The 27537-nt window shown below is 39.2% G+C and overlaps 2 protein-coding genes across 5 annotated transcripts in view; one reads left to right on the top strand and one right to left on the bottom strand.

Annotated features, from left to right (window-relative positions):
• LOC131432179 (dedicator of cytokinesis protein 3) overlaps positions 1-27537 on the bottom strand; it is a 91798-nt gene that overhangs the window by 47138 nt on the left and 17123 nt on the right. For all 3 annotated transcript variants that reach the window (XM_058598319.1, XM_058598301.1, XM_058598310.1), the window contains 2 exons: positions 23914-24155; positions 23595-23743 (listed from right to left, as the gene is read on the bottom strand). In XM_058598319.1, the coding sequence (XP_058454302.1) occupies positions 23595-23743; positions 23914-24155 (391 nt within the window). The remainder of the gene's footprint in view (positions 1-23594; positions 23744-23913; positions 24156-27537) is intronic.
• On the top strand, positions 2925-16741 carry LOC131432210 (innexin inx3). Of its 2 annotated transcripts, none has more exons than XM_058598348.1 (7): positions 2925-3344; positions 13264-13507; positions 13560-13987; positions 14062-14178; positions 14238-14362; positions 14428-14759; positions 14954-16741. In XM_058598348.1, exons 2-7 carry the CDS (start codon positions 13345-13347, stop codon positions 14992-14994), a joined length of 1206 nt encoding a protein of 401 aa, XP_058454331.1. In that variant the 5' UTR covers positions 2925-3344; positions 13264-13344; the 3' UTR covers positions 14995-16741. The 2 variants fall into 2 exon arrangements, with proteins under 2 accessions (XP_058454331.1, XP_058454338.1); XM_058598355.1 differs by lacking the exon at positions 2925-3344 and adding an exon at positions 12468-12586.

Here is a 27537-nt window from a genome sequence, read left to right as displayed (position 1 = left end):
AGAATGTGTTTTAGATTAAATTTAAATTATATTGAAACGTACAGAATTGTAAAGAAACTTTATGTTTAATCCTAATATGTGCAGGAAATTAGATGAAAATTCACAAAATATTTTTATCTGTGAAGCTACCTTTTAGTTAGCCTAAAAATTAAAAAAATGTGTATTTCGATCAGTGAGCCTAATTTTAGCAGGGTTCCATTTCCAGAAAGTCTCGAACCACTTTAATCGAAATAATAATGAAAAATCTTCCTTATAAAATTAGGAGTCTGTTTGTGGGTTTCACTCAGGCTTACGAACTAGCTTATTAAGGATCAAATTCATTGTACGGCGACAGTCTTTTAGCACATGATCGAATCTAGAAGTATAAAATTTGGAGTAGATAATGCCAGAGACATTGCTGCGAGATTGACTTAGGACAGCATTCGAGATTTTTAGATATTCCAGCTTGAGACAGTTTTCTAAATAAGTTCTCTACGTTACATTTGGGGACCTGAAAAGGACCGTTAGTGGCTTTGGAATCCTGAAGATTACTAATTTGTTACGGATGCAGGCGTCTGGGGGCAAAATAGATTTGCCACCCCGCTTCACGGGATTCATTTCCGGCATCCAGAAGGACCAAATTGTGGAACACTCTACGATATTGCACACGGCGGACATTTTGCTCGATCGCGAAGCATCCAAATGATAGCTTTTTTGCACTCGTTTGGTGCGAATTTCGCACTGCAGAAATAGCACGAAACTAATGTAATTATTCTAGACTTGCACTAAACTGATAAGTAAACCTAATAGTTCTTTAGATAACATTTAGAGCCATTAGAACGGCATATTTTGTATGTTCCCCATCGTTATCTTTTTTTCCAATGCGAACAACTAGCAGCTGGATGACGCAATCGCTCGAACTACTCACAATGCCGATTGATTTAATACAAAAGCCATTTTGGTTAGGAGCTTTCCTTTTGTGTGATTTCTTTGTAGCTTTTTTCACAAATGTTCGGTCCTACACGGATAAAAATCTATTACCGGTACCATGATTTTTTAATCATGAAATCATGAAACATGCCTTCTCATGAAATTTCATAAGCAAAATTATTGATATCATGAAAATTTTCATAAAAGATGTGTTGTTGTTCATGATACCAATCATTTTGCTCATGAAATCATGACTTATTGTTCATGATAGACATGATTCATGATTTCATGATTTTTAATCATGGTACCGGCAATGAATTTTTACCCGTGTAACGGCCACAAAAATAGCAACATAAATAATTTGGATGTCGATTATATGATTTTGGATTTGCATATTTCATTGAAAGAAACTATTAAAGTGCTGTACGAGATTCATTTCTAGCATTCAGAAGGGCCAAATAAACATTGTGGAATTCTCTACAATATTGAATACTGTTCGGAAAATTTTTATGGAATGAAGTTCGCACAGCGAAAAGTGCACAGAGCTAACCAAACTATTCTAGATTTGCACTAAACTGATCATTTTTATCTGCGATTTGCAAAGAAGTAATCTTAATAGTTCTTTAGATAACATTTAGAGCCATTAGAACGGCTGATTTTGTATAATGTTCCCCATCGTTGTCCATTTTTCGTTTTCTTTTTCTCCAATGCAAACGATCAGCAGCTGGATGACGCAATCGCTCCTGTTTAAAGCGAAACTCTCTCTGCGAACGTTCAACACCAGACATGCTCACAGACGAACTAGTTGTTGCTTGTCTGTGTTTAGACTTGAAGAACGGAATCTCATATTCGCCATTGACTGAAGGTGCAATGCCGTTGTAGTTCCATTGTCTTGACGTAGATGAATCCGTTCATGGATTATCATAGACTGAAGCTAGCAAATATGCACCAGGGTCTATCTATAGATTCGGCTGATTTTGATGTCTCGTGTTTGGACCTATTTTTCACTATTAAATAATGTTATTAACAATCTTACACCTTCTTCCAATCGTTTCATGGAAGAATTAGAGAAAAAACTCAAACAGAGAAATAGTTATTAAAAAATTAAATCTGGAGTTACAGAAATCAAATTTCGTTACAGTTTTGTGTTGTGAAATTTTTAAAATGCACCCAGTTAAACATAGTAAAGAAAAATGTAATCCTACGTCCAAAACAACTGTTGAAAGATTAAAGAAGTTATGTGGAACTATAACATGAGCTCGGGCTCAGAGAAATCGTTGAAATGAAGACACAAATGAAAAAAGAATCACCATTGGAACATTATACCAGACAATTTGTTGCTAATTATTTCAAAAATGACAGTTCCTCGACACGAGTTGCCAGCTCCAAACAAATTACAATCATACTAGTTTTTCCACAAGATACACAAGTTTGACACAAATTAAAATTAGGAACAACGCCTAAAAATTTTAGATTAATCGATGCATTAGTAGCAAATGACAAAAAAGCGTTTTGTGGCTTACACATAATTTGCAAACATAACAAAACCTATACTATTTGCTGCTTGTTAACTCAAATGCCATTTCTAGAGTAGTAAAAAGAGTGGGTTTCATTTCTCGAGTCGGCAGGTAAATATTATTATCTATTTTGAATATAAACTTTTCCAGATAGTTTGATTTCAGAGGCCATTTTTTTTTGTTGTCTTTTTTTAGCCATGGAAAATATTTCATAACTCCATTTTTCACATACGACTAGATCACCGGGACTGAAAAGCCTAGATCTCTAGTCACTTTCAGTCCAGCGCACTCCGAAGAGTCAATTCGTAACACCCATACAGCCATACGGTTGTTCAAATATTAGGCGAGAGTTGCTACACGGTAGGTACGGTTGCTCACAACACGCACACATACGGCGACTCCAGTGGGTCACTCACTCACTGCCTGGACTGAGTGTCAGTCTACCATTGCTTGACTGTCACCACACTAGCAACCGCCGCAGCTCACTCGGGTTGCTGCGCTTCGAAACGATTCAGTCCCTGAGAGACGCTCGTTCGGTGTAAATGGAAGTGATCAAGTAGCAGGAGCGCGTGTTGTTTTCCGTCGGTCCGGCGCATATGCTAACCTAACCCTGCACCATCATCATCATCACCATTAGCTGCTGCTACAACGGTGGACAGATAGAGACAGAAAGTGTGTGCGTATACGTACGGCTTGTTGTGTTTTTTTTTTGTTTGTTCATTTGTCTCTGCCTGCCCGAGCTGTTGCATCCAACGAGAAAACAAACGAAGAAAATCAGTGTGATAAAGCGCTTTCGCCGTAGCTTACTACTTAGAAAACAGTGAATTTATGAATTAGAAGAAAAGGAAGACATCATCGTAACGTCGTAACGTTGTCGACGCAAATCAGTGTGATTGGCATTCGAGTTCGTCAAACAAAGTAGGTTTTGATCCAAGCAAAATAAAAAAAGCCAAAAAAGTGAAAACAAATATGTTTGGGTGGTTTATGAATGGAGTAATGGTTGACAAGCGAAAAGTACAAAGCGAAGGGCATACAAGTATCAAGTGAAACAAGCGGATCGAATTTCCTTCTTAAGACAACAGCTGAATCGAGTCAGGACAAAATGCAAACTTTAAAAGGATACCCACTGCCAAAGAAAATGGCGTACTCATGCTTCCAGGCGTAAAGGGAAAAAGGCCCCTCGACGAATATATCGGCTGTACCTGGTGCGCTTCGTTGCCCTCGCCCGTTCACTGGTTCTTGCGTGCGTACACACCACCGATGAGTCTCGTTCTTCTTTCCTGCCATTGCCAGCACATTGACGGAATATTGCAGGAATCTGATGAAATAGCAGCCCAAAATAAGTGATCGCCCGTAGCGGTCGAATTTTGATGAATCATTTTCTGGGATTTTCAGACCGTTTCGACGTTCTAACTGACTAAATGCGACCAGGGGTGCGATCGGTGGGAACGAAATTTGATGGCTCAGTATCGAACTGCTGCTGCTGCTGTTACTTTTTTTTTGTTTTTTTTTGTTCGTCATATGCAGGTATTCCAATTTCAGTTGAGGTTATTAGACGAGACTAACGACGAGAAACTGCTGGTAGTCGATTTCCATGAAAACTTTCATCAGCATCTATAATGGCAGCTAAACGATATATATACGGTCGAGGGTTGACAGTGATAAACCGCTGGTATTGCAAAATCGTAGGGTTACTTGAACAGTGTGTGACATACAAAATAAAGTATAAAAACAACAACCCAACAGAGACAGTCAGTGGCACAGGCTTAGCTTCGACCACGCGTCGGCAATTAGTCGTTTTTGCAATCGCTGCGAAATTATATGTTTCTGTCACCATCGTCGTAGTCGTTGTCGTTGTCGTTGGCTGCTGCTGGCGAGGACGGATCGGTAATTTGACGACGGAGCCAGAAGAGCCAACTGTTCACGAGTTGTGTCTTGTTTATGTTTCAAAATTTCATAAACACTGTTGAAAGAATAAACCAAGTTACTTGAGGAAATCGACTTTCGTGGGAATGAAGTGAAGCAAAAGGGTGCTCGCGACTAATCAGTTTCGCGTAGGATTTAAACTGCCTAAGCCGAAACATATCTTTAGCAGCCCAAGATGAGTTGACTTAACTGTTATCCGTTTTTTTTGTTCACATATGAGAGTGTGTTTAAAACGCAAGCTATGTTTTCTCTTCGATCGTAACATAATACAATGTTGCCACATTTGGTGTCCCGATAGGCAGCCTCTTGCGAGCGCTAAGCGACCAGTCTCAGAGACCCCGAAGAAGGCTCGCTCACTCGTTCACTCTCATGCGTGCTCGGGAGCAAAGCGAAGATGCTTTTTTTAAATACACGAAAAATGCACATACAGAATAGGAAACCATGTTTGTCCCAGCTCGGGAACAGGCGAAACCCATCGCAAAGAGGAATATTGAAATTCTTCGCCTTGGCCACCATGGGCACCGCGAGAGAAACGCAACGAGGAGACAGCAAGGAACAGCACCTAACAGCAGCATTGATTGGGGTTCCTGCCTGGGCCCACTGGCAGGGCAGGACAGGGTAGGGCCACATTTTCTCACGATCGTTTATGTTTCTGCTTTCTACTGCTCTTTGTGTTCGACATTTGAAAGCATAATCGGTACTAAATCCCGAAACATTAACGATAAGATAACCGTTTTTTCGTTCCATTTTTTTTTTGGCTAAAGCAGCGGCCAATTTTTGGACCAATCTGCATCTTCGCTGTCGCCAACATTAGACAAACTTACTGTAGAAATGTCGTCAGTACGTAAACAACATTCCACTTCCAACAACGATGGACTTAAGGCCAGAGATGGCATTTCACCAGAGTGATAAACGCTAGAGTCAGATTTCTGCCACACCGAGGATGAAAAAAAACGAAGCACCGCACAAAGAGGAAAGCGCACTTCTTCTCAGTGTCGAATAGACAGCATTTGAGTGTGTGCTTGTGGTTAAAGCAGCTGGCGCGAGTGAAACACATTCTCTTCGCATGAATCGCTCACACGCGCTCTCGTCTAAATACACCCAAGTGACCACTGGCGCGTGATTGTGAGCGAACACTTCTGTGAACTTCAATTAATAGAGAGTAGATCTGGCCTTGCTATGAAAAATTTGCAAGGAAAACCGAAAATTTTACGATAAATTGTTTTATTTTGCTGATTTTGCGTGTCCACGCTTCATCTACGAAAACCATACAGCAGAGTGCTCACCGGCGTGTACACCTCTGTGAAAGTATCTGCATCCACCTCAGAGAATTTATTAGCTAATGCTCTAGCACTTTGGTGCGATTCAGTGGAAGAGGTAAAAGGAAATAAACAAACGCACTCATAATGCGGTGCACACTTACACAACAGTGGTGTATAAATGTGAAAGAGAAGAGCTCTCGTTGAAGTTGTCAGTGCGAGGGGAGAAATTTTGCTTGCTCTTCGTCACACAGAGGAGATAGACATCTCTGCTTAAGGCTACTGCAATCACTTTTCCAGTTCGTAGAGGTCAAATTGGTAATTCTCTCCCGGCTGTAATAAACAGGTTTGAACGTTGCACCGATTGCTGAAAGACGTTTCTAGTGCTCCGACCAGAATAAAAAAAAGGCGGGTGGGTAATGTCAGAGACATAACTGGATGTCGTGAATACGAAAACAACTGACATGTTCCTTAACACTTCCGAATATCAATTAGTTGATCAATTGTATGAATTATGCAAGCATTCCCCTTTGCACATTTTCCGCAAAAACAAAGAAGGCTTCACTTTTTATTGAGCGGCTTGTTTCTACCTGATTTCGTTTGTAGCTTTTTCACTAATGGGCGGTCCTAACGGCTATAAAAATATCCGCATTCAAAATTTTAATGTTGATTATTTCATTTCGGATTTGCATAATTTATTGAAAGAAACTATCAATATGCTGAAGGGACTCGTTTCTAGCATTCAGAAAGGTCAAATTGCGTAATTCTCTACGACATTAAACTCTGGAACATTTTTCGCAAAAACAAAGAAGGCTTCACTTGATCTCGTTTACTGTGAGTTTCACACAGCGAAATGTGCACAAATCTAACCAAACTGTTCTAGATTTGCAGTAAACTGAGGATATTTCCCTACGATTTGCGAACAACAAATCCTAATAGTTCTTTAGAAACGGTGCAATGCTTTTTCACCAATGCTAATGACTGGCAGCTGTGACGTAATCGCTCTTGTCGAAAGCGAAACTAATTGTGCAGACGACACAAAACACATCTGCTCGCAGTGGCGATAGAATCCAAACTGATTGAATTTTTGTTAAGAGATTTCCTTTTATGTGATTTCGTTTGTAGCTTTTTCACTAATGGGCGGTCCTAACGGCTATAAAAATAGCCGCATATAGAATTTTAATGTCGATTATTTCATTTCGGATTTGCATAATTTATTGAAAGAAACTATCAATATGTTGTAGGGATTCGTTTCTAGCATTCACAAGGACCAAATTGAGGAACTCACTGCGATATTCACCACTTCTCGGAATATTTTTCCCGGACGATTTGTTGTACAGCAGCAGATATTTCGTTCTCTTCCTTAGAACGCGTTCTGATTGGCTGGTGTTGACATGGATCAAATGAGACAAGTTTTTCAATAGTGTACTATTGAAATACTTCAATGCTTTTGCTATACACGTTTAAATTGAAAAATTTCGATTCTATTGGTAGCTAGATTATATAAATCCTTTCACAGATCACTGAGCTATGAGCTTTAAAAATACGAGAAAGGCAAACGCGCCATATGAATTATCCTCTTCGATACTCGTTTATACCAAACATTTCAGAAAAGTTTAATTTTGAATTATTTGAGACTATGTCACAAAACTGAAAATTTTATCAAAAAATTGTGATCATATTTCCGATGGCATGTCGCAAGAATTATGTTGATTCATTAGATACAACAATAGATATTCACGATCAAAAACTTATCACTCTCTCAGAGGGTAAATTTTGAAAAGGCACCCCATAGTAAAGTAAGTCGTATTCACGACAAAAAAAAAACAGATAGTGATACTGATTCGAAACATAAACGACTTTACGTTGCGATTGTGAGTTTTAAGAAACATTTTGCAACCGAAACCGGATTGACAAGGGATCGTGCATTCAGGTGAAGCCTGATTAAATGAATAATCACGTGACAGCAGAAGCAGAACAGCAGCGGTGAGATCACGTAACGACCCCATTCCAAGTGACATATCTCATCTTTTGTTTATGCTGGACTTTAATACTAACTTTTTTTTTTCGTCTACACTGATGATGATCTAAAACAATCAAAGCTGCTCGGAACAGAGGGTAAACAAAAGCTTTGAAAAACTGTCCTACACACACCCACCGGGACCGGCTCTCGTGGTAGCACCGGACTGATGAATACTAATGAAAAAGAATTATAAATTCCGCTGGAAGCAGAACAACAGAATGGGGTCTGTCGCGAAATAAATCATGTGGGATTAGTAGTGCCGCTTCACACTGGGCCGAATTAACACCCTCGGGTGGGACTTGATCGTCTTGGTGCTTCAACACTGCTCGATCAAACGTCTGAAAACTCATTTCACACATCGTCAGTGTTTGTGTAAAAATTGACCACTAGCTATGTGAATGCTAGTTCCAAAAAGTAAGCAATTACCATGTTGAAACAGCTATCAGTTGTCCGTTTGCGGCGAATGAATTGATTAGATGCCAACTTGATTGCAGAATAGCATCTGTCCGTGTGATAGATGCCACTGGGGGCTTCCGACAATGTTTGCCCCAATCAAGGTGAGAATTTTGTCACATACTCATCTGAAAAATTCCAGGAATTTATTCAGTTTACTATCTCAGTTTAAGACAAATATGCAGGAGCAGAATTTGTCTGAATATTCAATGACAAATGTGTTAGTTTAGCAAATAGTTTTGCTCTCAGTGCGATAATTAAAAGGATGACTAAAAGTTTTATTTCATATGTCGCGAGCAAACGAATGATAGACGAAAAAATACAGTCGATACATAGGATTCAGATGACGTAATTCGTTAAATGACTACATACTACTAGGAGGACTTGAATTTGCCCATATACCAACCCAGAACTGCACGTGGTGCAAATTAAACCGATACTAACGCAATAAATCAATGGGGAAAAATATCAAAAATAGTTCATTGGGATTGATTTTTGGTTCTTAAAAGATCTGAATTTTTAAAATTATTCCATGTTAAAACATTCGAGATCCTTTTTCTTGTATGGAAAGCTTCGCATATCAATTTTTGCCAATGAATGAGTAGCTTCCGACCAAAAAGTTTTTATTAAACCGGCTTTCGGCGGACCGATTTTCGACTGAAAAGTTTCCGGTGAAATGGTTTTCTATGAAACAATTAAATCGACGAAATAACTCGAGAAAATTGCTACGATAAAACGGTTTTCGGCATAAAAACCTATTCGGTGATGTGGTTTTCGGAGAAATGGATTTCGATGAAACGTCTTTCAGTAGAATAGCAAAACGGCTTGAGACGAAATCGCTTTCATCAAAATTGAATCCACTTTACTTCATACAGGGATCGGCTAAGCAAACTTTTTCGAAAAAATTAGACATTCTATCATCTTTAACATCTTCTAGACATTCTTAACAGCTTCTCGAATTACTTAGGTCAGGCTGAGTAAACAGATAAGATTTGAGTCCACCCCAAAAAGTCATTGCCTTTGCCATTGCCATAACTAAACAGTTATGCATAAACGAGTGGAAGAAATAAACGAATATTATGACCTAATAGGAACAACAGCTTAAGCTTATGTAATTTTCTTTTTGTGAAACCTGACGATTGGATTTGAATTTTACTGCAAAAAAAACGGCTTGGTCATATCCAATAGTACTTCCGTTTTCTACTCTAACGCTGCACTGTTGCAGGGTAAAGACATTTGTCGGTCTCTTATCTCTCCAGGGAAGCCAGGTCAAATCCTTCTGAACTTTGTTTAAACTCAAACAAAACATTAGCGGGTTAGGGAAAATTTTTTGAAGGTATTGCGTGAGAGTAGCAGGCTTGTATCAGAAGAGATAAGTCCGAGTTTGTTCTGAGCTAGAGGAATATATCTCTTAGAAAAACCTCAGAGTTTGATAAGGCTCCCAGCCGGGATTTGTTCTTGCCGAAAGTCGTTTAACCGAATGGATCATTTTGTCGATGACATTTCACTGAAAGATACTTTTTCCGAATCATACATCAATCTCAAAGTTTACTTCGATATATCTACTGGGTAAACTTTTGCTTTTGAACTTAAAACAACTGAAGACATTTATCGATTGATTGAAATAGAATTCAACAGACTACATTTTAGTTTCATCAGTGTTGATCGACAAAAAATGACTTTCAAATACGTCGACGTGAGTGCAGTGACTATTAATGTTCCAGTAACGTGACTATCCGATATTCGACTTACAAAAAATCGCTTTCGACATGACGTCAGTTCGTACGTCAGATGATGGCAGTTATTTACTGTCACATCGTCTGCCGTCGGAATTGTCAACGCCGAACACTGCAAAACAGCAGAAGAGATATGCAACACAAATGAATCATCTGTCGACTCATCTGGAAGCTCCATGTCCACCGCATTCAATGTAAATGTTTTTCCGGCATAATGAAATACAACGGAACAGACTGGCGACAAAGCATTGTTGTGCAATATGGTATCAATAGTCCGCCGTCCAGAAATGTGTTTGTTTATTCCAAACATTTGTGTTTATTTTGAAATTGATGCTTTGCAACGTTCAACGTTGCAGCCGTTTCCTGGAGCAGAACCAGCATTTTAACAAATTAAAAACTCAAATTGAAACCGTAACCATGTCAATCATCAATCGCGATATCGAAGTGTGCCGGACGTTTTCGACTATCGGCCGTTCGAAATCTCCTTGACAACGAGAGCTGGAACATACGCAACTACTACTCATGATCCATGTCGGTGCGATGAAACTATATACAATTTTCAAGATAAACAACTTCCTCGAAACAAAGGAATCTCATGCTGATACACTGATCATCATCATCATCATCATCAAGTTGAGATTGTTTTCGTTTACAGTTTCTGGAAGAACACTCACTGCTGCTGCTGCTGCTGCTGTTGTGATGCGATTCACACCCGGCACTCGGGATTTTAATGTTGAGTGACGGATTCGTTTATCAACCTTCAACAACAATTCTCGGAGCATATGAGAATTGTCGACACTACCGACGGACGAGCATCAATTAAGCGACAAATGAATGCTCGTTCTCGCTTTCCCATCCCATTCCAGTCGTCCCAGAATGGTAGTGCAATTTGTGTGCGGGTAGCGGTTGAGCGGGGCTAGCGAGGAGCGCAGTTGAGTTCAAATGGTCAATCGAATGATAGAAGCATGTTATGAAGCTGGCCTACTGCGTTGCGTGCGTGCGTGTTCCAGTCTGCTCTGGAGAGAGAGAGAGAGAGAGAGATAGAGAGCGAAAAAACAGATCTGACAACATAGCACTTGATTGTGAGTGGTGAACACTACGGAGGAGACTACTGACAGTAGCATAAAACCGAGTAAATTAGGAAATCGTGGGCCACGGTAGTAAAGAGCCGAGATGTATTCAATGAATTGTTCTCATTCAGATCTTGAACAGTGCAGTATTACAGCGTCAACAGCCAACAGCACTGGTTGATGCAACCCAAGTAACAATTTTTGTTACGCTAGCTTGTTTGTAACTAGTTTGCAACCAGATATTTGAGTGATTATTACTAACATCTAACCACTTTCATGACTCAAAAAGCGCAGTTTCTACTAGTTGTTAAGTCGGCTAAAAATATGTTGTCGTTACGTTGTAATGCCATACTGAAATAACCTATGTTTTCATAACTTGAAAATAACTTGTTTCCAAGTAAACTAGTTGAAACATAGTCACCATCGACATTATAAACATTGAATGAATCCAGAATACTTTTCTATCATCAATAAAAAAGCGAAAGAGTACTTTAAATCACAAACTTGATACAAGGTACAAATTTCACAACGATTCAAAAACTGTCGAGCGGAATTCAATTTTACTTAACTGTTTTTTATGCGCCTTCAATCAAAATCTGTTTATAAAGATATAAAAAATAAACAACAAAATAACCCTATGTTCAGAATGCTCAAAATTATTCCAAGTAGAGTAATTTCTCATTATTTTAATTTCATATATCATGAGAACTATAATATTATCACAATCGTTGTTCAATCCCTATAATATTTTCTTCGTGTTTATGACAGTGCATAGAACAAAAATGACTATTCTGCCTTTCACTATGTTCGGCAAAAAGTAGTTTTGAAAAAAGTAATATCCTGGTTTTATTTACGTTTCATACACTTCTTGAGACTCCATATTGTGTTCGCCATATTCAAGCCAACAAAGGTTGTTTTGTTTGCATTTTAGTTATTATAACGTTGGGAAAACTTACCGATAACTATCTGAATCAATGAAGAAATTATATGTTATAATCTTATAAAATCTAAGTTATTGCTATATTAATTTACAGTAACGATTCACATATACGTTAACGTATTTATAATGGTTTCGCAACGGAAAATAAACCCTTTTTCAACTAGTAGCTAAAAACATAGCTATGATTAAAGATATGTTAGAACCAAGTAACGATAACTTACAGATGATAGTTAGTTTAATGTTTACGTTATAAAGAAACACTGCTGTCACCTTGTATTAACCAGTATAACATAAAAAACATGTTCGTGCTCTTGTTGCAACACAGTTGGGTTAAGTGGTGTCAAATCTAGTTATGGGTTGCTATTATTGAAGTCAAATAAACTTATTTTCAACTAGTGGCTAGAAGCATTGTTGGTATGAAAAATATGTTTGGATTAAGTAACGATAGCTTATAAATTATATTTAATTCAATATGACACAAAGATGTTATGATTGGAAACCTAAATAACTATTTCGTAACTAGTTATGTTATGATAAAACATTGCTGTAACCATGTTTTAACCAGTATAACATAAAACACATATTCGTGCTCTTGTTGCAACATAGTTTGGACTTTGTCGTATCAGAACTAGTTGCGGATTGCTACTTGGGAAGTGAGAGTACCGAGTCTACGACCTCATTTCGGGAGGCAGTTTGTCGTGTGCGAGGTCGGATGATAAGAGCAGTTCTACTAACGGTGGTGAAGGAATCCGGGTACGTCTTCCATCACGTATAATTACGCAACGTTTTTCTACGGAACGTTGACGCACGGACGGAGCTGAGGCGTGAAACTGTTATTACAAATCAAACCGCAAGTTGAATGGACGCGGGCACCCCGATTGAGGCTGACCACAATATAGTATCCAATAACGAGAAAACCATTCAATCGTGACCAGCGATTGTGTTCTCCGCCGGTTAGTGCTACTCTAAGTGACGAGAAGTTTGAAATCTGGTGACAAACAAAATACAGCAGAAAAAACGTGACCTGGCTAGTTGCAGTTTGTATTTATGTGTTGTACAAATCCGATCCGGTCAAATCAAAATCCAACACTCGCGACGGGTGCGCCGGTAGATAGATTAGTACAGTAAACACGGCTAAGCTCCGGTGAAACAAAATAAAAAAACATAGTGATAAGAGCTGCCGTCCAGCGAAAGCTGTGAGCTAAAAACAACAAGTAAACTAATTAGAACTGAATGTACGATTCGAATCGCCTGCAAGTGAGCAGCTTAACTGAAACTAATTAAGCCGGCAATGGGGCACTAGGATTGCAGTCACGTGTCTCCGATTACCTAGCCCCTGCGCTCATAAATCACCCGAACGGGACCATGCCGCCATTGCAGTTTCGGACGTCATAGCTAATGTCGTTGTTTTGTGTTTTACTCTTTCACAGATAATACTGCTCCTGGGCTTTACGGCAATACCAGATAGTTTTTCTAGACCGGATAGATAGGACACCAAATAACCTGCCAACATGTCGGTTTTTGGGTTGGTCTCTTCGGTGGCCGGTTTCATCAAAGTACGGTATCTCATCGACAAAGCCATCATCGATAACATGGTCTTCCGGTGTCACTATCGATTAACCAGTGCCGTGCTGTTCCTGTGCTGTATGCTGGTGACGGCAAACAATCTGATCGGTGAGTTTTTGTTTTGCGGGTAACGAAGGGATAACTTTTCCCTTGCTTCCAGGTGATCCAATTTCCTGCATCAACGATGGTGCCGTACCCGGTCATGTGATCAACACGTACTGCTGGATTATGTACACCTTCACGCTGCCGGGTCAGCACGGTCGCCCGGCGGGAACGTCGGTAGCTCACCCCGGTCTGGGCAACGAGTACAACCAGGAACGGACGTACCACAGCTACTACCAGTGGGTGCCGTTCATGCTGTTCTTCCAGGGTATCCTCTTCTACGCACCCCACTGGATCTGGAAGAACTGGGAGGAAGGCAAAATGCGTATGATCTCCGATGGACTGCGGGGCAACATGGTTCTCGGTCCCGGCGAACGCAAGGGACGCCAAACACGACTGGCCCGCTATCTGTTTGTCAGCAAGAATACCCACAATGCCTACTCGTTTGGGTACTTCATCTGCGAGGCACTGAATTTCATCAATGTCGTGAGTAGTCCCTTCCCGCAAGATTGTGTGTGTGTGTGTGTGTAATTAAATTCACTGACTTGGCTTGGTTGCAGGTCGGTAACATTTTCATGGTGGATAAATTTCTAGGAGGGGCTTTTCTTACGTACGGTTCGGACGTTCTGAGGTTCAGCGATATGGACCAGGAAAATCGCTCGGATCCCATGATTGAGGTAGGTTGTTCTTTTTTCAAAACTTCAACCGATCGCTAACCCTGATTCCGTTGCTGCAGGTCTTCCCCCGTGTCACCAAATGTACATTCCACAAATACGGAGCTTCCGGTAGTATCCAGAAACACGACGCCCTCTGTGTGCTAGCGTTGAACATTCTGAACGAGAAAATCTACATATTTTTATGGTAAAACTTTTGTCGAATCTAAGAAAATCGCCAGGCTGTTAACCTTTTTTTTCCTTCGACTACAGGTTCTGGTTCATTATCCTAGCGATCCTGTCGGGACTGGCGATACTGTACTCGGCCGCCATCGTGATGATGCCAACGACCCGCGAAGCCGTGCTGAAACGTCGCTTCCGTAATGCGACGGCCGATCAGATCGAGACGTTCATCCGTCGGATTCAGATCGGTGACTTCCTGATGATACACCTACTCGGTCAGAACATCAACGTGACGTCCTACTGTGAGGTGCTGAATACGTTGCTTGGCATGTTGAACGAGGAACGGCAACTCAGCCGCGACACACCGTCGGCTCCGTCGACACTCGAAATGGCACCCATTTATCCGGAAATTGGAAAATACGGTAAAGAAACTGAAACCTAAAAACACCGCCCGACTCCCCTCCTGCGAAACCCGAGCCCCGTTTGGCCATAGAAGAAGCTGGGTCTCCGGACCCGGACCCCTGGGGTCCTCCGGACGATTCACGCTAACAAAGTGTCAAAATTTCATAGGTCTAACGTAAAACCTGTTTTCCGATTTCCACACTTCATTTCACAGACAAGGAGAAGGCAGCCCTGCATCAGGAATACGAAGCATAGGATCTATAGAGAGAGAGAGCTGTGTATGTGTGTATGTTTAGGACAGGATCGCACAACCCGGAAGGATAGTGTGCGCGAGAGTAGAGCGTGATCGCGATTGTGACAGACTATTTTTTTAAAATATTTTAAACAAAACTCGTATGAATGTGAAGTCGTCGTCAGAAACATTCCCCATTCCACTAAAGCGATTCCGCGTATATATCAAACCTAATCTGGGTTGAATAATGGACGCAAATAAGGTATGAGTGTGCGTGTGTAAAGTCTCGGTTAGAATCAGTGAGTGTTTTTTTTTATGGGAGTCGATTTTTTCTCGGCTCCAGTAGGAAGGAAAAGAGCTATATTTTACCTCGTAGAATTTTTAGACAAATAACGCTGCACTCTGTTTTGTGCGCGCGTTTTCTTCCCGAAAAGGGTTTTCCAAAAAACGTCAAAATCAATCAGCTTCGTAGGGCAAAACAAACAAAAGAAGTAGTAGAAGAAAAAAAACATTGCGAATAAAAAGACTGTCACTTTTGAAATTTTATTTTTTTAAACAAAGGAAAAAAACACAGGAAAAAAAACAAGTGAGCCAACATACGAAACTGCTTTAAATTTTAGCTTATTTTTGGATCAAAATTGTGTTTTCTAGCATTTTACGGAGAAGAAGAGAAATAATACGAAAATATAGTATTAAAGTATGCCGATCCTAATCGTGATAGTAAACGTAAACATTAAAGACAATCGACGCGCAGGGGAAGAAACGGAACGGGGCCACCAGAGGACAATACGTTTTCTTTTGTTTCTTTTCAAACTAATTGCCATACAATAGTGAAAAAAAATATAACAGAACATTCTCACATTTATACACACAGACGCGCCAACAAAACAAAATCCAACACAATAGGCTAGCGAAACGAGGTACAAGAAAGTGCAACAAATATATACACACTCTCGTGTAGTAGTGCTCAAAACAGACAACAAAAAAAAACAAAGCGAAAAACGATTAGTTAAGCAAAAGTCATAAAAAAACGTCTGCATTTAGAACAAGTTGTAATAACCGTGCAATCGCACCGATTTTGATGTTTCTTTTCATCCAAACGACGTCGACAAATAGTGACACGATACACTCCCGCTCCTTTTCTTTTTTTTTTAGTAGATAGAACAATTTCAAACTAAGCAAACGCAATTTGCGAAAACATCAATCAATTAATAAGCTGCCTTAGGAAGTGGATTAAACAATAAAACGAAAAAAAAATGAATATGTAGCCAACAAACTCTCATCTCATTAGGATCTAACGAAAGTCTAGTAAGAAAGCATTTTATCGTCAGAATCTTTTAGATTTTTTTTTAAATACACCCTAGAACGTAGGTAGCATCTTTCTCCGTTTTGTTGAAGTTGAAACAATTCGTCAGTAGATAGATCGATAGACAGACGGTCGGATACCGGATAGGTTTCCACGAATGATAACAGCAAGCAGAAGGCGAAAAGACAAACAGGAATATTTGCACAACACAACAAGAAAAACACACGAAGTGTTTTTCGCACTTATCAGATTCCTGTTTGAGAGTTCCCGGTCGAGCTCGAATCGAAAGCCGCGCGACAGCAGTGATGACGATGACGACGACGACGAACGTCTGGTCTGGACACGAACGCCGAGTGAGACCACATAAATACTACTTTTTTTTTCAAACTTGCAAAATGAGGAGAGACATTTTATTGTGATAAGATACAAGTTTAGAGAAAATAAACAAAACGTTTTATAAGAAATGTGAAGATGTGTTTTTTTTTCACGCGATTAATCACAAGAACCCGGAGCCAAATTCGCGTGAAACATTCACGCTCAGATCTAGTAGGCCACTATCAACGTGCTGGTAGCAAAAAGGGATTGTAAATACATTCCATATCGAACGAGCTTTTGGTGATTTCTTTTTTTTTCTGTACCGCCCTTTGCATAACCGTAGGCGTTTTTCTATCGATGTTTCAAGCTCAGATCGATACCATCGACAAGCTGCCCGGATAAGGTAAATGTGTCTGATACGGGCATCGATCTATATGTAGCTTATCTCAATGGAAAGTCATTTTCCCGATAAGCGTCAAAAGTCAAATGTTAAGCTTGTAGTTGTTGAATTTGTATTTTATAAGGTTATTCAATTCTTTTGTCTGAACTATGAAAATATTGTTCTTCAGCAATGATGACAACTACAGGTGAAATGCATTCGAAAGTATCCTTTCCCAAGCATCTTTTGTTAAATGATCAACAGGGAATAGTGCGAAATGAATTAACAATCCTCAAAAAACATAATTACAATAAAATTAAAATTGATTCTACCAATTGAACCACTATGGAGACATGATGGAAAACATTGCGAAAAGCAATCCGATTGAATAGAGTGCCGCACATGTACACTATGCACGTTCGATGTCGTGCTTTTTTTAGCTTTACCATTTAGGTTCTCTGAAGGCGATTGGTTTGGTTTTATTTTTGACATTGTCAAATTCCAAAAATCAATCTGTTTTTTACGAGCAAAATTGTTCTGTGTTTTACCTCTCTTTTTGCAAGGCGGTTAGAGCGGTAGGCATAGTAAGTAGAGGAAAAAGACGCTTCACCGGAGAAAAGATGGGCAAAACTGGTCGTTTCAAAGAACTGCTTAGAACTTAATAATGCTACCAAAAGAACTAGCATCGTTCTTTCGATGAGCATGAACTTAGCGAGGCACCTTTCGCCGATGATAACGCAAATAGGTGAATAATTTGTTGCTAATGTGTTGCTAATTAGTTACGGTAATTTTGAATTTGTTGCTCAAATTTTTTTTTATATTTTTGAGTACTTCACTAAGTTCATATGAAATTAGTGAAGCCCCCATTCCAAATATGCTTCAAAACAAATCGGAGCCCAGTGAATAATTTGTTGCTTATTAGTTACAGTAATTTTGAAGTTGTTGCTAAGTTTTTTAATTTTTTTTGGGTACTTTACTAAGTTCATATGAAGATAGTGATGCCCTTCCAAATATGCTTCAAAACAAATCGAAGCCCAGCGAATAATTTGTTGCTAATTAGTTACGGTAATTTTGAAGTTGTTGCTCAATTTTTTTTAATTTTTTTGAGTACTTTACTAAGTTCATATGAAGTTAGTGATGCCCTCTTCCAAATATGCTTCAAAACAAATCGAAGACCAGTGAATAATTTGTTGCTGATTTGTTGCTAATTAGTTACGATAATTTTGAATTTGTTGCTCAATTTTTTTAATTTTTTTGAGTACTTCACTAAGTGCATATGAAATTAGTGAAGCCTCTCTTTCAAATACGCTTTAAAACAAATCGAAGCCCAGTGAATAATTTGTTGCTGATTAGTTACGGTAGTTTTGAATTTGTTGCTCAATTTTTCTAAAATTTTTGAGTACTTCACTAAGTTCATATGAAGTTAGTGATGCCCCCCTTCCAAATATGCTTAAAAAAAATCGAAGCCAAGCGAATCATTTATTGCTAATTTGTTGCTAATTAGTTACAGTAATTTTGAAGTTGTTGTTCAATTTTTTTAAATTTTTTTAGTACTTCACTAAGTTCATATGAAATTAGTGATGCCTCCTTCCAAATATGCTGCAAAACAAATCGAAGCCCAGCGAATAATTCGTTGCTAATTAGTTACGGTAATTTTGAATTTGTTACTTATTTTTTGATATTCGTTCTTCCGGAAAAAAGGAGAGCCATAAATTGCGGATACATTTGCTCCCCTCCACACAAAGAGGAAAGCGCACTTCTTCTCAGTGTCCAGACAGACAGACTTTGAGTGCGTGCTTGTAATGAAAGAAGCTGTTGCGAGAGAATAACATTCTCTTCGCACGAATCGCTCTCACGTGCTCTCGCCTAAATACACCCAAGTGATCACTGGCGCGTGATGGTGAGCGAACACTTCTGTGAACTTCAATTAATAGGGAGTAGATCTGGCCTTGCTATGAAAAATTTGCAATGAAAACCAAAAATTTAACGATAAATTGTTTTATTTTGCTGATTTTGCGTGCCCCACGCTTCTTCTACGCAAACCATACACCCGACCGCTCACCGGCGTGTAAACCTTTGTGAAAGTATCTGCATCCACCTCAGAGAATTTATTAGCTAATGCTCTAGCATTTTGGTGCGATTCAGTGGAGGAGGTTAAAGGAAATAAACAAACGCACTCATGATGCGTGCACACTTTATACAGCAGTGGTGTATATATGTGAAAGAGAAGAGCTCTCGTTGATGTTGTCACTGCGAGGGGAGAAATTTTGCTTGATCTTCGTCACACAGAGGAGATGGACATCTCTGTTTGTAATAAACAAATTCAATAATAGTGGGTTCTTTTTGGCATGTATTTGTACCAACCAATTTTCTCTTTTGTGTACTTTTTTATGATCGCGAATGTATCAAACTTTTACCACATTCTTGAAATCATATTCTCCAAAATACACAGTTCCTGTCTACACTCTCTCAAAGAATTCGATCACTTTCATTTCCATTAAACAGAATAGAGAACTCTTATTCCATAATAGAGAACTCTTGTTCACTAATTCTTTTAGAAGAACTGGTTCTTTTGAACCGTTCGCAAACGGATTGCCCGTCTCTAATTACTGGGGTATAGAGCAGGGGTCGGCAACCTTTTGAGGTGAAAGAACTAAGAATACTGTTGACAGAATTTCAAAGTTTTTAAGAAGCCACAAAATATTCCTAACAGTTTTATAGCGTTTTCGCTAGAAGCGAATTGTAGTTCCAAATACCAAAGCAAAGTCTTGGCATTACATTCCTTTTGTGGAATTTGGCCTTTCTGTTTCAACAGACTTCGCAGCCGATTCTTAGTGTACAGAATCATTGCATGGCTAGTACTATGGATCCTACTGACACTAAGAATCCTTCCAGGTTGGAACCGCTTTCGAATATTAAAATTTGATAGCAATTGGGATCGGGTTAGTTTTGGATCTAATCAATTTACAACTACCGAACTTCTGTAAATGGGATGAATGACAATTAAATTAAATTAAATTAGTGAAATTTGTGAGAATTAGTTGGGATTGGAGATTAATTTTGTTGAGTAATTGAATAGAACAGCTGATTGAGCTGCATTTATTAAGTATTTTATTGAGATTTTTAGTAAATATTTTTGACGTAGGACCACGTCTTTGTTTTTAATATAAGAGTAAACAGATTTTTAATCAGATTTTCGATATTACTAAACTTACTGCTTGGAAATATTTCTACGTATTCATTTAAGTATATAAAACTATATATTTTAGATAATTAAAGGTCGAAGCATTAATATCGAATAACGTTTAATTCTCTTTGTTTCCCAAGCCATTCTCATGGCCAATCCCAACAGAGACGACAATTTCCCATACATCAGATCAATTTGCATTTCGCATAGCATAGATGCTTCTACTTCAACAGATCCCCTACACAACAAGAATTAGTATTGAACCGACTTGGTTCGTTAATGCCGTAGAGAAGGTTGCTGTACTCATTAGCAAATGGACCTTCTGTGGATTTGTTTTAGGCGCCGTTCGCTTCGCAGAAAATGCATTCGATTCCATCGTAGTCTAGGAAAATGATTGTCGAACTTCATTAAGTTGATTATCTTGATGATCTTGATCAGCGCATATCAGCACAAACAAACTAAACGGCCGTTTTCAAGACTTTCTCGGAACTCTCAGAGCATTATTTTAGAAAGTGTATCTCAAAAATAAAAATAAGTATGTGTGAAACACAAAAAAATGGCGGCTCGAATATTCAAAACAAAATTTAACAGTGAGTTTTATCACAGTTGCGTAGTCCTACGTCAACTGTTCGAACAACCGCATTGAGCTGTGCTTTGTTGTTTTTTTTATTAACATCATTATAAATTGGATATTTTGATTATCGTATGCTTTATCATCAATGAAATTATCAAACTGATGACCAGTAAGCTGTTGGAAATGTAGTGAAAAATTACAGAATTCTGTAACAGTAAGTAGAATTTTTGCTTAAATTCGTCATTCTCTTGAACAGACGATAACCACAAGTAGCAGATCTCCTTCAACAGCTTTTGAATTCACCGACGTAATTTACGGTTCATTCCATTTCCCGAAATTCCTCGTGCTAGAACTATTCAATTCGCTTATGCAATGTTTGTTCTAATAAATTTAATTTCAATCTTATATAGTATAAACACCGTCTTCTCTGAATGCTGTCCCGCCAATTAGTCGATATAAATAGCTGTTAGGTAGCTTTGTAGCTCAAACAAGGATAATCAAAAGGATTGGTTATGTTTCATTTGGACAAATGTAATCTGTTGACAAAAAAGATGAGAAGATTTATGCCTGTTGGAGAAGGAGAACGACAAATTTCAGTTCCAGCGGGCTTTTCCTTTGCTCTTAAATAAATAAATAAATAAATTACTTCGACCGGAAATGACAACATAAATGACGGTTTGGTGAGAAATTAATAGACATGTGTGACTTATAAGAATGGTTTCTAAATGATTTAGACTTCCAGACTATTTCAGATAAATACTACATGGAACTAAAGAGCCGCATGTGACTCGCGAACCGCAGGTTTCCGATCCCTGATATAGACTACAATATATATTTACCGGATCAAATATCATGCCATTTAATCGAGTTTTGCTTGAGAAATACATTCCCTTTTATCTTAAAGGTAGTTCAATTGGCAAAGCAGTTCTTCTGATTAGAAAAAGTTTGCTGATTTAACTTTATCTCACAATTTTCAGTTTCTTTCACTTACTTTTTAATCTTTCTCATATAAAGAAAGTTTTTAAATTGAGATCGAGTGACTTATAAAATGAATTTTCTCGGAGATGACTGACTTTTACAAACATGTATTTAACCGAGAAATTGTTCTGTCACATAGATCTCTATAGATTTTTTTTCAAGATCCGACATCCGATTCCAGAGTTAAGAGTTATTTAATGTGGTCGAGTAGAAAATTTCCTTACAGGCCAGGGCACAAAAAGAGATAAAGACTAGAAAAGAATTGCACATCGAATGACTTTGGAAAGGAGGTATTCAGTATTGATGTCCAATCGAAATCATGTAAATAAATCGGATCCCGACATTCTGTTTCGATAGCCTCGAAAATAACAGTTCAAAACAAAGCTCAGAGATTTCAGAATTGATTTTAACAAACTTAGGATGTGAATCACTACCTGAATGATTCGAAAATGAAGAATCGGTTGGTTTTTTTAAATCGACATGTTCTAACTTGCTAGAACTTCTAGCATAAACGAATACCACAAATTAACTATACTAGATATCGTCAAACAATCAAGAATATAGTTATACATGAAATAGTTAATTACGCTGATTAAATGGTACATTTATATGCGAATTATATTCGCATAGTTATTCCAGGTACCGTTTTGATTCAGTAGTTAGTAGCTTATCTGTGCGTACAGCAAACAATGCCCACGATGATCATTGCTCTCGCTAACTGTGAATTTGTAGCAGTATTAAACTAATGAAAATTGTCAAAATATATGCCTCTTTTGCGGACCTACTGTAACGAGGGAACTGAAGGTTAGACGATAGTACGATGATTTTGATAAAAAAAATGACAACAATCGAATGTTCATGACGAAGAGCAGAATGGCCTGATATGAAAACCGAGGAGATTGTTTCTCGGGAGGGCTCTAAACTGCAACCTAATCAACGGTTAACGATTAGTTCCCTGGCTGATTAATTTTCCCATCTCGGACGCCCTACTGTCTATACAATTGTCAACTGCCAAACTCGTAGCTGGTGAGTTCCTATGCAGAGATTATTGGTGAAGTAGTGAAGCGAAAAAATATTTAAAAGTGAACGGCAATTTTGCGAAAAATTTAAGAAGTAGATTTGAATGTAACTGAATATGCTGATAGAACATATTTTTTATGATAAAACGGCCTTTACCCTTATACCAGCCGCCACCTAATTCTGGGTCGAAACCTACCCAAAATCAACTAAGATGCATCTCGGCATTTTTAGGTAATGAGTGATAACCTCAATATTTAGGTAAATGTAAAATTGCCCGAAGTGTTGTCATGGGAACTTTGGCAATGCTCGTTAGCTATTTTTAACGTTCATGTCAAAGTTTGAGTAGATAACGAACTAATTTTGGGTAGCTCATAGAAAAGCTCGAAAATGAGCGATTTCTCCTAAAAAATAAATAAACTCGATTTTCAGTGGAATTTTCGAATACGGCATGTACGGCACAGTTTTTGTTCAATCAGATTGCTTTTCAGGTGTATTTTTTTTGCACCCGAAAATTAATGAAGAAAACGTTTCAGCTGCGTGCTTACTTTACTTCATCATCTGATGAAAGAAAACAACGTTTATATTGAAAATATTTTCCGAGACCAGTAAAAATTCAAAATTCACTCTTTCAGTAACAAACACAAATTGCTGAAACACGAGAACACTGCAAATACTTTAAGTGCGAAGGAGTCAACGCATTTGGAAAATCAACCGCTTGCTATGATTGGACAAAACTGAACATTTATAGAATCATTCGCATAGTATTTTTTTCACGCGATAAACACCGTACGCCTCGCCGAGCATCGATAATCGATCTGCTGCTTCAATCAACGGCACTTTAATCAACACCATCAAACTACTCACCGATTGCCCCAATCGATCTTCGAGATCACTTTCATCTGTAGATCGTACGTCTGGTCCTGAGTGAGGGTGGCGCTCAGCAACTCCCGTCGACTTTCCAGCAATGCCAGCATCACCTTCCGCAGTGAGGTGAATTTGTATTCCTCGCGTTCCTGTGTCGTCGCCATGAAGCAGACAAAAGAAAACGCAATCAATCAATCAATCAATCGATCAACGGCAACGATTAGCATACAATTAGGTGATTGAGAACTAGACACGTGCCACCGGGACCGGGACCGGTCCCGTCCGACTGGAAAAGGGCAACACAGGAAGCGCAACTTACCACAAACAGTTTCTTCCATATTTCGGACCACTCGCGCAGTACCAGGGTACACTCGGCCACCACCGGGTCCAGCTTGGCCAGGTCTTTCAGGTGGATGTACGTTTTCGGAAAGAGACCCACTTTGCGCGGTTTCCGTGGACAGGTGCCCCGAAACCAGTGTGTCGTTTCCTCCAGTATCTCGACGAAATCGCCAACGTCCAGTGCCAGTCCGTGGGTGACGCGTCCGTGCCAGTTGTGGATGGCTGTTTTGGAGGGGAAAGAGAGAAAAAAATTGAAACGGTTATTAGAAGACAGCGTTTCATTCACATTTTCATCGAACCGTATTGGTACTGGTACGGAGGACGGAGAAAAATCCTGCTATTAGGTAAACATTCCGCGCAACGCCACGAGTAAACCGTGCTGCGGATTCGAGTAGCAGGTGTAGGCGCGCAGTAGTATTCCACTCGGTTGCTGGTGTGAAGAACAAGAAACGACACGCGGAGTAGTAAATATCGCACGTATTTGCGCTGCCCGGACGTGAACCATATGATAAACAAATGGGGCCGATGCTGGTCTCTTAGTGTGGCAGTGTGTTCTAACTCAACTAGTAAGTAGAAGTATTGAGTTTCGTTGCGCAGCAACGAGTGCGAAAGTACTGGAATTCATGGTTGCCAGATTTGCAGATTTTTCAGAACAATAGATTAACGATGATAGGTTGGACTGTATGGAAAGAATTTCCTTCTTTATATAGCAGGCGTTGACATCACTGCCTCCACGGGACTGTTGTGACATATGCGTTCTTCCGGCACGGCAAGCTACTACTGGTGGGTTGCGCTTCATTTCTCAGAAATGATTGAAATTATCATCGCGGCTGACACTAACAACTACTGGATAAGAGCGACAGTGACATCCAACAAGAGGCTGGGACGACATCTGAACATATTAACTCTCGATGGAGGACGAAGGGCAGAGCCGGAGACGGAGAACTAGACGGCGGTAATTGGCATCGTTTCAAATTAGAATAATGGGAAAATGCGACGAGCCTCGAAATCGCTCTGTGCGACACTGATGGATTACACGAACGGATCGGGGCCTTGAATGAGTCATTACAATAGTTCACGCAGAACGAAGAATTGAAGTTTGCAAAAACACTCGAAGTACACACTCTAAACAGTCGCGATGTTCGCGTGTTCAGCAGCCGAAAATTTGAAAGTCAAATTCACCACCAAATAACACACCCCAAACGACGCTGTCAATTGACTGACCACCACCGGCCATGGAAGAAACACAAACGCACAATCCTCGGGGGAAAAGTGAACGAAAATCCAATTGACTTAGACCGGTAAAAAATTGACCCCGCCGTTGAACTGGTTAATTTGTCAAGAGGCGCGGTTGTATCACGAATCCGCACGGGGAACAAAGCTTGCAGCTTGTTTACAATTCCTTCGGGAGGAATGTTTCGCTTTTCGCTGAAAATACACTTCCTCTCAGCGTAAGCAAAGCCGAACTAGTATAGTTTATTTTTCTTTTCCCCAACTAGCTGCAACTCTGCTAGTGCACACAGGGAGGAGGAATTCTCCGCCAAACAGAAATTGCAGCCATCACTACTCGGGCTGTAGCAAAATGAACACATATTGAGTTTCATTGTGGAATGTTCTGTTTTTGTTTTGTTGATCTCAAGGTTTCGCCTCAGTTGATCGTATTCAGTTTTTGGATTTTTAAGAATACGTTGAAGAATTTTTTATGCGTGGGATGTTTACCGCATGAAAAAAAAACCTGCATAACTTTAGAAATTCGCATAGAAAACTCTGAATTTTTAAGATTCTTATAATACAAAACACAAAGCATACGTAAAACCTGAAATCATCATTTAACATTGAATTGAAGTTAGTTAATTTACATCCCTTTAAGGTATGCGCACATCAAAATCTAACCAAAGAAAAAAGATGCAACATAACATAACTTCTATTTATTTGTAAATCCCCGCGGGCCCAAACTTTTTCATGGGCCCGGAAATTTCGGAGTGTTTCTTATTCTTCATAACAAAAGTTTTATGGCAAGTTAAATCGCCTAAAAGTATGCAATGTCATCTTGCTTCACGAAATCTATTTTTAGATTTGCACGTTAAAGCCTTTTTCTCCAAAACATTGGTAATAACAACTAAAAAGTTGTACTAAATTTATAACAAATTTAGATATAATTTTGACATTTACATATCAAGGTTTGTAACAATTTTATTATCACCTAGGTTAAATTGAGTTATAATTTCTGTTATTTCAACTATTAACGAGGCTGATCGGGTGAGAAAATAGAGTGTGGGCATAATTAGTGTGCTTTGTCGGTTACGCCACTTGTGTCATAAAGCTTGCTTCAGATAGAATTGGAACAAAGACAATTGCCTGTATTTAAGTTATTTATTATTGAATTCAAGATCTGTTTTTATACAAATGTAGCGTTTTCTTCATACTTTTAAAATTATTCGTCACGGTTTCGAAGGAATTCTCGATTTTTTCCTGTAACACGGCTCATTAGGCGGCGCACACCTTCTTCTTCCATCGTTTTAGCTATCTTATTCCACCAGGTCGTCATCTGATTGATGTCTTTAACAACCTCTCCCTTTGCCTTGAGTCTCCTCTTCATGATTGCCCAGTATTTCTCAATAGAGCGGAACTGGGAGCAGTTGGGTGGGTTAAGGTTTTTCGGAACAAACTGGACCCCTTTCTCTGCATACCATTCTTGAACGACTTTGCTGTAACATAATGACAGCTTGCCAAATCTGGCCAAAAAATTACGGGATGGGCGTGGGATCGAATGAACGGCAAAATTCGTTTTTGGAGACGCACTTTTTGGTATAGTTCCGATGTCATTGTCTTATTTGTAACGAAAACTTTTGTTTTTTTCCACAGCTGCAAATGCCCTTCCAAATCATAAATTTTCTTGCAAATTTGTCGGCAAAAACAAACTTAAATTTGGCTGGAACATCCCCCCGAGCCGTTGCCAAGTAAAATTTTTGATCTGGGATTTGCCCGAAGTCAGCCTTGACATAGGTTTCATCGTCCATCAGAAGACACCCGTCGAACTTGGTCAACACCTGGTCATATAGTTTCCGAGCACGGATTTTGACCACACTATTCTGTTTTATGGTCCGATTTGGCTGTTTGCTAGCTCGATATGACTTGATTCCTTCCCGGAGTCGAGTTCTCCTCACGGTACTATGGGCAGCACCGAATTTTCTGGCAAATCACGGTCCGACAGATTAGGATTCCTCTTAATCGTCTTTAAAATCTTACCACGCAGTTTCCGGTCGACAGTGCTACTCCAATGATTGGCTTGAGGCTTCCGAATCGTCGTCAATGTTTTCTTATACCGTTTGATAACGCGCCATACGGTATTTCTGGGCAATTTCAGCAGTTTAGCTAGCCTAGATGCAGACCACAATGGATTTTCCAAATCACTGTGCACAATTTTTTCTCTTTTTTCGGCTTCCATGTTGATTGTTTAGTAGTAGTACAGTCGATTTGCGGAATGTCAAAAATCATACGTGAAGCTGACAAAATTCCCGACACGTGGGCGCCAAGAACTTCCAAATCCGTCCACCAGGAGCGCCACAATATGAGCAAAAGTTTGTTCCAACTCTAAATGAAG

This window comes from Malaya genurostris, chromosome 1 (assembly GCF_030247185.1).
Source record: "Malaya genurostris strain Urasoe2022 chromosome 1, Malgen_1.1, whole genome shotgun sequence".
Taxonomy (NCBI): domain Eukaryota; kingdom Metazoa; phylum Arthropoda; class Insecta; order Diptera; family Culicidae; genus Malaya; species Malaya genurostris.
Note: the sequence above shows the minus strand (reverse complement) of the source record. Positions and strands in the feature narration are given on the sequence as shown.

Excerpts from the sequence above, each read along its gene's own strand:
- LOC131432210 (XM_058598348.1), top strand. The coding sequence starts at position 13,345 with ATGTCGGTTTTTGGGTTGGTCTCTTCGGTGGCCGGTTTCATCAAAGTA. Across the intron at positions 13,988-14,061 it reads CACTGAATTTCATCAATGTC|GTCGGTAACATTTTCATGGT; the intron begins GTGAGTAGTCCC and ends GCTTGGTTGCAG. Across the intron at positions 14,179-14,237 it reads GCTCGGATCCCATGATTGAG|GTCTTCCCCCGTGTCACCAA; the intron begins GTAGGTTGTTCT and ends CCGTTGCTGCAG.